Genomic DNA, 14,542 nt, shown 5'->3' with positions numbered 1-14,542 from the left:
AGGCGGTTTCAAGTTCCCCTTACTACTGATAAACAACCCCAGCGCGAATGGGCTCGCAGTGGAGGCAAAGAGAAACTGGGCGGCAGAGTGCAGAGCCCCTCCTTCGACGTGCGGGGCACCGCGGGTCAGTGCGATCGAAAAGGTGAGCATTTGGGGGGTATTCGGCGCTTTGTTTTCGGGCTTTCTGGAGATCTGGGGGGCGCCTTGAAACTGACGCTAAACGCGGATTGGATGGCCCACAAGTGGGCGTTTCCTGGGCATTCTCCGCTCCTTACGCTTGGCATTAAACACATTCCACCGCTTTGTTGCGGGAGTCTAACCCTGGCTGCTTTACACGCGTCAGTGCATGAAATTATACCTGTAACCCGCAGCTCAACCTGTTCAGGATATAGCATCATGTATTACAAAACAAAATGGGGGTGACGTTAAAATGCAACCTACGTGCGTTTAAATTTGGTTTACTCGGCATGCAGTTTGCAAGCGGGGTTTTCGTCAAGTTTCACTGCCAGACCTGCGTGCGATGACGCAACGGGAATGTATTGACAAACTGATCACCATTTTGTGTGCTGCAAGGACGAAAATATACAGTCGGTGGTTTGACGATATGATTTCACAGTGTAAGATGAAGCCATATGTAGTATATTCGAATGGCTCCTATCACAGTTCGGCGTTTTACACAAAATTTTACTTATTTTGGACGTGTTACATGAAATTAAGATTACGGATGTCCTGATTTGAAATATTGAAATAAACGGATTTGTAAAACCACCATTATTTACTTAAGTTTAACGAAAATGAAAGTGAAAACCCTGGTAATATTTACAGAATTACCCAACAGCACGCCTGTTTACTGCATATAAGATATTTCCTGTTGTTTTTTATGGATACCTATCCAGGGGGCTGATCCACGAAGCAGGATTTCTCACTTACCTGGGTTAATTTAAGCTTTCCTATTGGACAATCGTGATTTACAGCTTAAGCTAACCCAGCTAACTGAGAAATCCAGCTTCATGGAACACCCTAGGTGGATCTTTAACTTTCCCTTGGGGTGATTTCTTTCTGATGTTAAGTGTCAGCAGGTTCCGTAAACATCATTCTTGCAATGATTTTCTTGTTGCCTGTCTCAGTTAAGGAGACATTTGGTCCTAACTTTGCATTTTCTGTGTATTATTGTTGACATATTTTCTTTCTGTGGAAAATTTAAGATTAACTTTGTGTATTCATTGTATTGAATCTAAATTGGCGTGTATACTTTGAATGTTATTCAAACACTCAGGAACATTTTTTCCTTTTTGGGCTGGTCATTTAAGTTTTTAAGAGAGAAATCTTGGAAACCAGTCCTGATTTCTACTAAGAACATGCAAAGGTGGTGGATGGATCAGACAAAATTGACTGTTGAATACTTTAAATCCATACCATTTTACTAGAACTTTCTCACTTATTGCAATATATCATTTATCAGTACAGTAATTAGTGGACAATTACCAGATGACTCTCCTAGTTTGAATCAATCAGACCTGTTTTATTCAGTCTTTTTGACAGCCTTGAAAAGGATTGTAATACTTATAGTACTTGTAGTCTCAGATTTTTAGGATTATCACAAGATAACCTTTCAGAGACGTAGGTATGGTGTTACTGATCTGTATTAACCATCCTACAGAGGGTACCTGTGTCTGAACGGTGTCCCCTGTCCTTGGTGCCCCAGCCACAGTAAAGGCCACGCTGCTGCATGATGTCACCCTGATATAATATTGAAAATGTTTAAGCTTGATAATAAAATCACCAGTCAAACACATTTATATTTTACTGCTCTAAACTAACTTACTCAGATGCATGAGGAATGGAGCCGGATTTGGCTTTGCTAGGGAAATTGTGGAAAAACTAAGCAATTAAGAAGGTCCATGGGGTTTGACTTTTTCAAGGAGTACCCCGATGTGTCCTTGGTCTTTCCATCTGAAGAAAAGGCTTATTTTCACCTTTACATAAATCTCTTGTTATAATCTTACCATCTCCTTGACTACTTTGTTATTAACCTCCGGTTTCCTTCATAATGTCTTTCTTTGTGTTTCGTAGAGACAGTATTGGGCTATAAAAATGTGGCTCCAAACTACAGGTCAGGTCTCACGCTGAAAGAAAACACGTACAGAGCCGGGGCAGGGAACGGTATGTACAACTATGCGTACAATGTTGTTGCCTGTTAAAGGAAAACTTTTTGAAAAGTGGAGCTGGAGAAAGGTTGAAAGGTTAGACTGGGAGTACGAAGTAGTTTGAGTAGGATTACTAGCACAAGGAAAGATTTAGAGTCAGTTCCTGCTGCTTCTGGACGTGGTCACAAACAAGTCTATTCCTGTACCACAAAACCAAGCTATAGTTTGAAATAAAAAAAAAACCATAATGCTAGTAGTTGGTCAAAACTCAAATTCTGGCACGCAATCAAAAAGTTTGTTGTCGACTTTCTTTGAGCTTCAGTAGGCATGAGTGATGGGATTCTGTCATGTGACCTGGGATTAAAGGATCCTGGCTTTTCAGAAGTGAACTGACACGTCACAGCACACGCCTGCATTGCTTAGAGCAGTCAGATGGTGTCAAGTGCCATGAATCACTGTTAAAAAAACAAACACGTTAAGTTTCTTTCTGCCCCTTAATTTCAAGTCTCCCTGTCTGCTGTCCCCTCTCTCCTTGTAACCTTTGCAGTTTCCTCCTAAGAGCTAAGAGCTTTAGAGCGAGACAGCTGGTGCTGAGGCTCTGCTGATTCAGGGGAGCCAGAGATGTTCAGGAACTAAAGGGGCTTAAGTCTCACATTCACTCCGCGCTCACATGTACTCTGATACGGGCTAAACTGCAGTTTTAGGATGCAAGTCAAAGTGAGCATCATCAAACAACAGCAATATTACAAAAAAAGCAATATATTTTGGTGTGTAGTGGCTTTCACCCCTAAGAAGAAACCCCACTTTACATTTTACAGGGAGTTTTCTCTTTTAGTTGAGGCTTATTAAGAATTTCCAAAGCTATATTACTTATTAGCCAATGTTTTTCCTGTTTCATGCACTTTTGGGCGTCTGTGTATGCATAGTCAATGCAATAAGAGCTCCAGTCAAATTTGCAACTGTTATAAAATTTTTTGTTTGCATCGGGATGGACTGCATAGAAACAGTCATGTTGCTTGCTTTCAGACAGCGAAACAGTTCAGTATAGATACATGCTTGGGAAACGCTATTTCTGCAAAACTCAACCAAACAAAATCTAGTATGCGTCTTTTAAAGCAATTATTTATGGTAATCAACATTGGCAATTCTGATTCATTTGCAACATTTGTTGATTTATTACTAAAAAAGTATAAATAATAGTAGTAATAATGATAGTCAATTGTATGTATAAAATTAGATTTAATTTAAATATGTCTTGTAAGAAAATACAAATTTTATATTCTGTATTCTGTTGATCTGGGCTTTAAATATTCTAAGTATACATACATACACATGTGTAGGTAAATATAATTTTAACAGATTCTCTCATAATTTATATTTAAGGTCGCTGAAAAATCATTTCACATAAAATACTAAAAACTTTAATGAAACATCTGGAATACTGTCCTAACTGAAAATAAAGGGGAACATGAAATTACTTTTCATATTGAAATAAATCAAGGAAAATTTGGGTTTGCTTGATATAGCATTAACACAAATGTTTAGCATCAGACATATGAACTAATGCATAAAATGCATTCCAGATCTATGAAATTATTTTTGCTGAACTTTGATCACAAAAACTATCAAGAAAATGTGTGATCTTATTTTACAATGAAAGCTTTTCCATTTAAATTCATGTTTAGTGCAAGGCATTATGCTATCATTGCAGTAGAAATATATATATATATATATATATATATATATATATATATATATATATATATAAAAAACTTTTCAATACATTCACAGTAGGTGTGACATAATTTGTTAGATAAATTTACCACATTTTAAATGTGAAGCATGGATTCATATGCTACCTTGTACTCTACCAAGAAATTTTATATTTAAGGACTAAATAAAATGAAATTATCTTAAATTACTTTGTTAGGTAATCTATTTTCTGTTGTTTTATTCTTTTTCATTTTCTTTGTTGTTTTCATGGTGATAAAGTAAATATTAATACTTACTCTGTCATAAAAAACACAAAAATACGTTAATCTGGCACTAAAAATATTGAAAACATGGCCAAAATCCCTCTGTTAATGAGAAACATATGAAATGATAAAGCAAACTAAAATCAGTCAAAATGGAGTACTGGTTATATATTGTTAGAATTTTTTTTCGTTTGTTTACTTATATTTGCAAATATGCAAAATTATGACTAAAAACCTGTCAGATAAATTGTATATTTGTTTGTTTTTTTTCATGTTACAGAAAATTCCTGCTAATATTTTAAAGTTAATTATGTAATACTCTCAAATTTAACTTTTACAGGATAAGCATCTGGTGAATTCTGAGAAACTTAAAAATCGACATGCATGTGTACATAACTGAAAAAACTATTTCTGAGTTCTTGAAACATAGCAGTTGAGTGTGAAATGCTCCTCACAGAGAAACCATAAAGACAAACAGATAACTAGGAGATTACTTGTATAACTGAATGTTTCCACTTTCAGTAACCATGCCTATATTTACTTAATGTTTCTGAAGTTTACGGATGAATACAACTTTCTACAGGTAGCAACATAAATGTTGGTTTTGACTGGAGGACAGATTCATTACATGCAACTTAGCAGCTATTCATTACGAGCTAAAACATCCAAAAATGGAAAGTGGTATAGATTTTGTTGACAAGAAGTACAACTGAAAGCCGTTAAATAATTCTACCTACATTTTTGGGCACATTTTGAAGGAGCTGTCAGCCTTGGGTACAACATTCCATTATCCACTAACATCTATTTTATCTGGATCTATATTTTCCTTAAACACACAAAAATATCTTTAGAAGTTAATAGAGGAAAAATAGTAGTTTCATTAGCTGTGAGACAATAATTGTTGTTAGTAACCTTGTTATCACTGGTTAATCTTTTTTTCTATGCATTTCTATGCTGCGCACACCTAGTAAAGCACACAGAATTTAACTAAAGCTAAGAAACCCTGTTATCTAGAAATGGTTCCTGTGAGCAATTATGTTAAAAAAATATGCTAAATAAAAGTTCTCCAATGTACGTTTTTTCTGTCCTGTTATCATTGCTTGCACTCATATCGTATTAAAGGCCAAATCTTTATATAAGTGATATTTCATTTACCTTCTGTCACCCAAGGTCATAGAAAAGCACAGGAAACAGCTGCAAACACAGCACAGAATTTAGCTCACTGTAAAAATATGACTCCGTTATGAAAATGTAGAGAATGTCTGCAAGAGTGATGCATACTGTGCTCGGTTTTTTGTTTTTTTTTTGTATACAGAAATGCATTTCTTCCCTTTTTTTGCAAAAATGTATGCATCTTTGGCTTTGAATTCCAGTTTAAAAAATTAATTTGAATCAAACAATTATAATTATTTTAGAAAAGACTGTTTCACCTCAAACACATTTTTATGTTTAGTAGTTCTGACATGTCTTGAATTGTTCCACAAAGATGAAAAACATTTTTTTTTTATTATCTAATGCAGTTTGCCTTTTGATATGGGGCCGGGAACCAGGACAGAATACAAACAGCTGCATTTATTCAAATAAATTGTCTGGCCACATATAGCACACTCCCAGACACATACCAGCTTTTTTTTTCAGACACCCTGTACAGTTTCATGCAAGCATGGCAGGGAATAAATGCAGTCTTCAGTCATGTGATTTGCAGGAAGCAGCCTTCAGCTCCTCCCTTGCCCCTGAGTGGCCCCTGCTAGGCTCCGTTTCCAGGAAAGGGGCCTTCTGGGCAGTCTGGATAGAGGCCTGAGCAGGGAGAGAGCAGGGGGGTATTCCAGAAAGCTTGGTTAACTTACCATTTGGTAAATCTTAACCTCTGGGTTGATATACCCCAAACCCGCATACCATGAGTATGTCGGTTCCTAAACACCTGAGAAGAGTAAGTTCAATCAACCTCCTATTGCTTACCCAGAGTTAATGCGCGTGCACCGTGCATACATAAAGACGTTTTCAATTGATCGCCGATTTCACGAGTCAGAATGGAAAATCAAAGTGAAAAAAAGAGAGCGGCATACTTCACAGAGGCGGAGTTGGAAGTTTTAATGCACGCATATGAGGAATTCAAGCCAATAATAATGAAAAAAAGCAATACGGCTGCATCGGCTAAAGAAAGAGTTGGCTTGGCAAAAAATAACGGACAGAGTAAATGCGTGTGTATTAAATTGCAAATTTGACATCGCCTCCCGTTTTATTATAATGCAAAATAATTAAACACGTACCTCTCCGCATCCTTTTGACTGTTAAATCACTATGAAAGCATTTACTTTTCCTGCCATTCATTTCTTTAGGTTAAAATAACAATGTGTATCGACTAGGAATATATGGTTTCTTATTTAATAAGGTGTAATCCTTCTGGAGCCAGAAGAACTTTGAGCCAAGTCAAAATGAAACACAAAAACATTCTGCAAAAAGGTCACGATCACTTAACTATTTATTAAACACGATTTAGTATATTCTTTCTGTCATGTAGCTAATAGAAAAAAGGCTTAAGCCCATCTAACTGGCGGGGGCCCACCACCACCTCCCCTCACCCCATCTGAGGGCAACCAGTGGTAACCAGCATTGTACTGTCCTGTAATGATTACCTATAGTTAGTGGAAAAAAGTAATGAGTTTGATGATTTTAACAAGGCAAAAAATTAAGGATACAAAATCAAGTTACCTGCACATTGATACTATGAATAGATTTCCTCCGCTATCTCGCTGTACTTGTATAGTGACAATAAAGACATCTATCTATCTATCTATCTATCTATCTATCTATCTATCTATCTATCTATCTATCTATCTATTAACATAGTCTCCCTTATTTATTGAAGGAGCTTTAATAGGAATGTAGGTGCCATCAATGCACCCAATTATGAATGAATGAATGAATGCCTTTTATTGTCACTATACATGTATTACATGTATTCCAAATTACATTTGGAAACCCTGAAATAGAAAGTCATATATGGAAGCATCAAGTGTGTGTGTGTGCAGGATGAATACATGTAGGCTATAGATATAAATAGTATGACTATATATTAAATATGCATCATAGATTTTACTACAAAGGACAAACCTACCACTCTGTGGAATTCCTCTTTAATAACACGCAGAGCTTTATAGACAGGGAACTGTATAAACGTGTGTAAGAAGCGTTAAGTACCAGACATACTGTGCGAACGGCTCTACACACAGTTGCCTTTCCTATATGCTCTGCGTCGCCCATATTGTACAAAAAATGCCCTGACGCAAAAAACCGAAGTGCTATGCACAGAATGTTTTCTGTGCTAAGCGCAGACCCACGGTTTGGGTTTGTGACATTTGCAATATGCGGTCTCAAGAGATGTTAGGTAAATGAACGATTCTTTTGAAAACTGATAACGCTTTTTCAAATAATCATTAGGAAATGAAAATATATCAATACGCGGTCTTATAACTCTCTCCCGGCGAAAAAAACCTCGTATAATTTATGCCTCCACGTCCACAGGATCGTCATCAAAAGGGCACGCCATGCTCAGTAACCTTCTGCAACAAACTGACCCTGGAACATAACCTGCTCAGTAGCAGGTTATCTTCAGAGAGTAAGCTGCTATGGTTACGTACATACCCAGAAAGTTACCCCCGTTTTTGGAACCGAAAGATGAGGTTATCCACTAACTTACCCTTAAACTTACCCGGGTATGTCACATAACCTGCTTTCTGGAATACCCCCCAGCTCATTCAGAAAAACAAAACATGGTGGGGAGAGAAACGACGACGGAGAGGCGGGAAAACGCTCTTATATAACGCCGTTTACCGCCCCAACCCCCACACAAGAATACATTTGTGTTCACAGATTCGGCCTTGGTGTCATTTTAAACCGAATGATCAAAACAAACTATTTTAGTTATGGCTGAAGCCGAATGAATTAATTATATAGAGAAAAAAATATACAAAGTAAACGTTACCTTGGTAAGGCAGAAAATGTTGTTGTTTAGGTGGGCTTTATGGGATTTGAGTGATTCAGCCCCCAAGAAGGGTTTGTTTTTATGACCAAGGAACTTGACCTGAATTACTTTATTGCTATCGTTACGGAGGTTGCCCAGGGTCATATAAATACAGTGAAAGTTAAGCGTTTCCATATACCTGAGCGCATATACATGCACATGGTCACTCCAGTAGTGTTCTTAGGGCTCGTGTGTCTCCTTGTGGTGAGAGCGAAGACTTACCGAAATCACCATTCCGATAGCGTAGTCTGAAATCACCATCGTTAACCATATATATTTTTATAAATCTGCAATACAGATTGAATGAATGATGAATCTGCTTCCACGTTGATTTATGATTAGGCCTGTTTTTTTCGTGTAACATTATCACCTGGCATCGAAAGTGCAGAGAAGAATTTCACCCCACCCAGTTAATTTAAGTATTATGTTATTATCTAACCCTAACCACAAATAGTATTCACTGAGGCCAAACCTGCCGGTTGCATTTCAAATATAACGATCATTTTTTATTAGTCAATAAAACTTTATTATTGTTTTTTTTTTCAATAGTGATTTTAAGGTACATAAAGTACATTCAGGGTAACGTTCTGATGTAGGGAAAAACAACCTGGACTATCATATGATTGTCTATTTTATGGAAACGCGGCATTTAGAATTTTGAGTTGATCTCTTGGAAATTATTTGTGATCTCTTGTGATGATGGGAACGCACGGTCAAGGTGTCGCGTGAAACTTGACGTCACCCGACGTCGCGCATCGAAGACACAAAAACGGAAGTCGGAGCGGGCGTCCTGTCAGATCACAGGTGTTTGACCGACGTAGTAACATCGACCGGTACCGGGAAGGTAAGTCACTTTTAATATCATAATCATTGGAAGATACTGTCAGCTACGTGCATAAAGGCTAAATTCCAAGTTAGAATCTGGGATGTCTCGCAAAAATTAAATGGCCGATGTTCTTCAGGAAACGTAGCCTAATAAATAATATGTAAATATGTAAAAATAAAAGAAACAGCATAGTTACACTAACGGAAACAAAATGCTTGCATAAATCTCAGGTTTCCATTATCTAACCGAAAGGAGGAAACCGGATAATTGTATTACAAATGCAGTCGACAATATTAGCTTTTAAATATTTATTCGTTTTCTGTATTGCATGTAGGATCGCCATGTACGTTGTATACTTGACTCCATAATCCCCATAAATTTCTGTTCTTTCCTGTTCTCGCAAATCGCACAGTATATTATAAATGGACCGGAATTTGTGTCCTGGGAGCGACACCGTACATAAAATGTCAACCTAGGCCATCAGCTAGCCTATAGGAGCTGTGAAGTCTCCTGAATCGGGACGTAATGTGTCTTTTCCTAACATGCACTGTCATTTGTTTGCTTTTTCTTCATTCGCTGTTTTTGTAAATGATATTACGTCTGTAGAAAACAGTGCTAACCCATCTCCCTTCGGACATGCACATTTTACTGCGCTCATACATACAGCATATGCAAATGATGTCCTCAAGGTCATAATCTGTGAAGAAGAAAGTCAAGGGTAGTGTGAAGCTCAGTAGATTATAAGGCTAGCCCTCTGTTTTGACCCCAAGGTTTCCTAAGTTGTCTGTTGCTTTTGACAAAAGCGTTTGCTAAATTTAAAATGTTGTCCATACCAATAAGTAATTTGCATGCTCTGGTATAAACATGCTTTTGTAAAATGAAGAAGAAGCATCACACCTTCATCCACAGCCTTAATCACATCATCAGGATCAATAGCGACATAAAAGGCTGTAGTGCTGTTTGAAGCACAAATGACCAGATTGATCTTATTTTGAGCCTATTACAAAGAGATCCAGGTCACTGGAAAAGAGTATAATGCTCAGAAAAGTTGATTTAAAAAAAAGAAAGAAGATGGTTCAGTAACAAGGTGGCATGTCCATCATAGCAGGGCCAGTCCAACCCTTTTTAGGGCCTTGAGCAAAATTTGATTAACACACTTGTCATTTGTCATCTTCCTTCCCATTCTGACAGGCTGATCGAATGTGGGGCCCCCTGGTGGCCACTGGGCCATAAGCAGCTGCTTAGTTCGCTTATGCCTTCGGCCGACCCTACATCACAGCAATGGTCAGGCCACTGGGAAGCCAGAAGACATTCTGGAATATTTCTGTTTATATGTTTACTAGGAGCCAATACCCCCTAGACAGGACCTAGTAATTATCAATAGTTAATCTTATGTTCACTACATTTGACGTTTTCCTCTTTCAGGTACCCCAGCACTCATAATGTCTTCAGACAAAAACTGGTCTGATGACGATGGAGCTTCTTCCAAGTTGGTGAGAAAGGCTAAAGAGTCCCCCTTTGTACCAATAGGTAAGTTAACAATGAATCGATGTCTCAGAGAGCTGTCTCATGCTGGCAGCTGTTATCTATCTCCATGCCTGCTGTTCTTCACGGACGTTTGTTGCTGGTGAGTGGGCGGGGCCTCATCGGGATGTTGTGTAATGGTTGTGGTGCGAAGCGCGCGTATGGTAGCTGGACGGCTCTTCAGTGCGGCCCTCGATGCTGTGTGCACTGCAGGCATGGCCGGCTTCATGGGCATCGTCGCCTACGGGCTGTTTAAGCTCAAGTCTCGAGGGGACAAAAAAATGTCGCTGCACCTCATCCACATGCGTGTCCGAGCTCAGGGCTTTGTGGTGGGTGCCATGACGATTGGTGAGTGGCTTTTACTAACTGGTCTGAGGGAGCGTTTGCCTTCCATGCTGTGTTTGATGCAACTCACCTTTTGCTTGTTTAATGTCACGTTGACTGTGGTTTGTTGCATTTTTAATTCAGATGGTCTGTCATGGTGGATGTTCTATCCCAGCAAATCATGCAGATGATGGTTTAAAAAACACAGCATCAGACATTCATGCTTATATCTCCAACATTGGCTCTCCGTGTTGGTTATGCTGTCAGAAACACTGATTTCTTGGTGCAGAAATATGTTAATTTTATAGTAGTCGGCAGCAGACTAGCAGAGCAGAATCTATATGACTCCTGACAATATTCTACTAATGCTCACTAATATATTTGCCTTCAGGTGTCATATATTCGATGTACAAACAGTACATGTCACCAGAGAACACCAACAGTGATGAAAAATGAAGGCGTCTCAGCCCATGTGACCTGTCCAGCACTGCTGCACATGTATGGTCCATCTGTCACCAAGGAAATCCACCACAGTGCTGTGTCCCTACATCCGGACAGCCCTTGGTGTCCCCTCTAGAGGCCTGGTTTTCCATTAACCAATTTAAGCAGACTTCACAAGCAGGCTTGTTGGTGCTGAGGTTGCAATTTGCAGTTGGATTTCAGTACATTTAGATGTGGATATGTCTAGGGTGAGCTCCAGAGTGCCAAAAGTGTGCTTTATATTAGTAGAAGAAATGTATAGAGCTGCTCAAAAGCTGACTGAACGTAAAATTCCCTTTAAAGGTAGGGAGAAAACCAGAAGAGAAATATTCAGGGATACAAATTTTATATGTTTATTTTGGTACTGTAATTAGTGTACTGTACAGGAAGTGTCAGTAATCTACAAATAAAATAATACCAAAAAAAAAAGTTTTTATTAATACAATTTCAAATTTTTTCAGGTGTCAGGTGTCTTTGTATGGAGCATTTACTATGTGCAAATACTATGTTTCATGTTTTCCATTTAAAGAGGTAACTACATTAGACATTAGAACAGTCATTTAGTAATATTATTACATTGGTATATAAGATTGTATACATTTCTCTAATGTATCTTGTAACAGAATGAAGTTAAAAGAGCAAAAACTTGTAACAGTGAAATGCAAGTTATTTAAAACATTTAATACCACTTTGTCTGTAACGTGATCAATTTGTACTGTATGTCCACACATAGCATATCAGTTCTTTAAAACGCCACCTAGTGGCAAAAATGTCAGCATCTTTGAGATTTGATTCTTTTGATTTGTCTGCCAAATCCCCTGAAAGCGCCATACTGAGGCTGTAAAAACATCACATGGATTTTATCCTTCTATTATTGGAATATCCCTCAAAATTTATTGATATGTTTTTTTGTTCTCACTGAGTGATAACGTGTGCCAAAATAATCAGTACATGTTGACATATGTAAACAGATTTTGCCACATCCATGTAGCGCATCATGGTACCATCCCATAATCCTATAACTGATTTTAAGCAAAATCAAATAACCATGAAACAGGATTCCATGGACCTGTAAAAGAAGAGGATTAAAAAAACACAGCAACGGTAACGAAACCTGCTAAATGATTTACACTTAGTGGCCTCTTTATTAGGAACACCTAGTCAGTACTGGGCAGGACCCGCTTTTGTCTCCAGAACCACTTCAAAGCAGATGAGCTTTTAGAGAAGCTGTTCTTTACCCCACTGTTCTGTACTGAGCTGTTATTTTTGCACCTGTTGACTTCTGGTTGGTTTTAATAAGTCTGGCCATTCTCCTCTGACCTTCCTCATCAACACGCTGTTTCTGCCCACAGAAGTGCCACTGACTGATGTTTTTTGTTCACCACACCAAACTCTACTAGACACAAACTCTGGACACTATAGTCCGCAAAATCCCATGTTAGAATCATCACGTTTGGCACCAACAATCACACCACATTGAAAAGCAATTTTCAATTTTCAAATCCGGACCTCGATTCCAAATCCAGGCCTTGTTTTCAGTTCTCCCAGGTAGTTAGTTTAATAATTCCTGATTCTGATTGGTCAGAGGCTTCACAAGGGATTTAGGGGTTCATTCAGTTTAAAAATAATCACAAATGGATGCAGCATCTGTTTTATGTTACTGAAGGGTAATACCTACGATGCGGATCTATCCAGTTATTAAATGTACTTTCATTGATTGTTGGGCTTCTGTTTTTAGAACCGTTGGCCAAATTGATTTTAGATTTAGTATTTTTTTGTTCCTAAACCTTCACCTTCTGTCATAAACTGACGAAAAACAAGTTTGTTGATTGATATAGTGGATTGAAACACTTATGTCATAGTTGCTTTACTTGACACCATGCAATACTAATAAAGGCATAATTTTTGTCTTTATTTTTAGACTTGTTCTAATTTGTCTATACTAAATAGTTACGTTTGCATTTAATTTTTACCACACTCTGTTTTAATGCACATGTTTGTGACATCACACACATGCCTTTGACTGAAAAACTACACATGTAGCCTCCACTTCTTAGAAAATACTGAGATTTATAGCATGTATTGATATTCTGCCTAAAAATACCCAGATATGGTTTTTGGTCCATATCACCCAGACCTAAAAAGCAGGTAGATCAGGCGTCTCAGCCACTCTCATTTTTAGTCAAACAGTAACTGAACCTCTTGACCTTGCCTGCGTGCTGCAAATATCTGCAGCCACATCATTTAGTGTTTAAAAGAACAAGCAGTTTGCGTAAGCAAGCTGGTGTAGCTAATAAACTGGCCACTGTGAGTGTAAAAATATATTTAAAAATCATCCATCCATCTTCCAACCTCTTTTCCTGGACTGGGTTGAGGAGGGGCCCAGAGCCTATCCCAGTGAGCACTAGGTACATTCGGGATGACTATCTGGATGTCTGTCACACTGCGCATACGTACAGTGAGCAATTTAGAGATGCCAGTTGGCCTCAGGGCACATCTTTGGACTTTGGGAGGAAATGAGACTATGTAGAGGAATTCTGAGCAATACAGAGGGAGCATGCAAGCTCCACACACACAGATTGGATGATGGATTCGGACCCTCAACCTTGAGGTCATGGGGCAGTAGCGCTGTTCAATGAACCACTGTGCTGCCAAATATACAAAGCACAATAAAATAAATACATATGCATATTTCTACTAAATGTTTTGTAAACAAATTCATTTTAAATTATTAAAAAATTCGTAATATTTTCAGGATTTAAAATTTAATTTCCAATATGTCAAGGTTTTCAAAAACCCTGAAATATACAGGAAATAGTCAAGAAAATACAGGCAACCAAGTTTTGAGAAGAGGTCAAAGTACACCACGATCTTGCAGTTTAGAACAGGTTTACACTCTGTTTCACTGCTAAACTTAACTGTTCCCTTCACACCCACTATAACCAAAGCTGACACCGAAAGAAAAGCCATTTTTGTGCAACGTTACTCACGTTACACATAAGGCACAGCGAAGTAGCACTGGCTGAACAGGAGCCATTTCCGCTCCAGCAGGTATCCAGGGGAGGTCATTCCTTCTGCCCATGCTTGTCGTCTCCACTCTCATTCTCTGTCCTCACATACGACACCTCAGTGCCCTCTGGCACCTCCATGTCGTTCAGTAAGTAAACGTTCCTGTGGCCTGTGATCCCCATTTTCACCTGCGAGGGAGGAACACAGACGGGGCGAGAAGGGTTTCCCGATG

The 14,542-nt window shown here is 38.4% G+C and overlaps 2 protein-coding genes across 11 annotated transcripts in view; one reads left to right on the top strand and one right to left on the bottom strand.

Annotated features, from left to right (window-relative positions):
- Nucleotides 1–29: 29 nt before the first annotated feature.
- On the top strand, nt 30–11,757 carry LOC111854888 (HIG1 domain family member 1C-like). Of its 5 annotated transcripts, XM_023833369.2 has the most exons (6): nt 36–142; nt 2,074–2,163; nt 8,866–8,991; nt 10,399–10,503; nt 10,711–10,845; nt 11,213–11,757. In XM_023833369.2, the coding sequence occupies exons 4-6, from the start codon at nt 10,416–10,418 to the stop codon at nt 11,275–11,277; spliced, it is 288 nt and encodes a 95-aa protein (XP_023689137.1). In that variant the 5' UTR covers nt 36–142; nt 2,074–2,163; nt 8,866–8,991; nt 10,399–10,415; the 3' UTR covers nt 11,278–11,757. The 5 variants fall into 5 exon arrangements, with proteins under 5 accessions (XP_023689155.1, XP_023689147.1, XP_023689137.1 ...); XM_023833379.2 differs by lacking the exon at nt 8,866–8,991 and having other exon boundaries at nt 35–142; XM_023833387.2 differs by lacking the exons at nt 2,074–2,163; nt 8,866–8,991 and having other exon boundaries at nt 30–142.
- slc11a2 (solute carrier family 11 member 2) overlaps nt 11,631–14,542 on the bottom strand; it is a 19,064-nt gene continuing 16,152 nt past the window's right edge. For 5 of the 6 annotated variants that reach the window (XM_023833219.2, XM_023833242.2, XM_023833233.2 and 2 more), the window contains one exon: nt 11,631–14,498. In XM_023833219.2, coding sequence (XP_023688987.2) covers nt 14,367–14,498 — 132 coding nt within the window. In that variant the 3' untranslated portion in view covers nt 11,631–14,366. The remainder of the gene's footprint in view (nt 14,499–14,542) is intronic. The other variant, XR_002840767.2, reaches the window with a different exon arrangement.

This window comes from Paramormyrops kingsleyae, chromosome 8 (genome assembly GCF_048594095.1).
Source record: "Paramormyrops kingsleyae isolate MSU_618 chromosome 8, PKINGS_0.4, whole genome shotgun sequence".
NCBI classification, from domain to species: domain Eukaryota; kingdom Metazoa; phylum Chordata; class Actinopteri; order Osteoglossiformes; family Mormyridae; genus Paramormyrops; species Paramormyrops kingsleyae.
The sequence above is the reverse complement of the archived record's forward strand: the minus strand, read 5'-3'. Positions and strand labels throughout refer to the sequence as shown.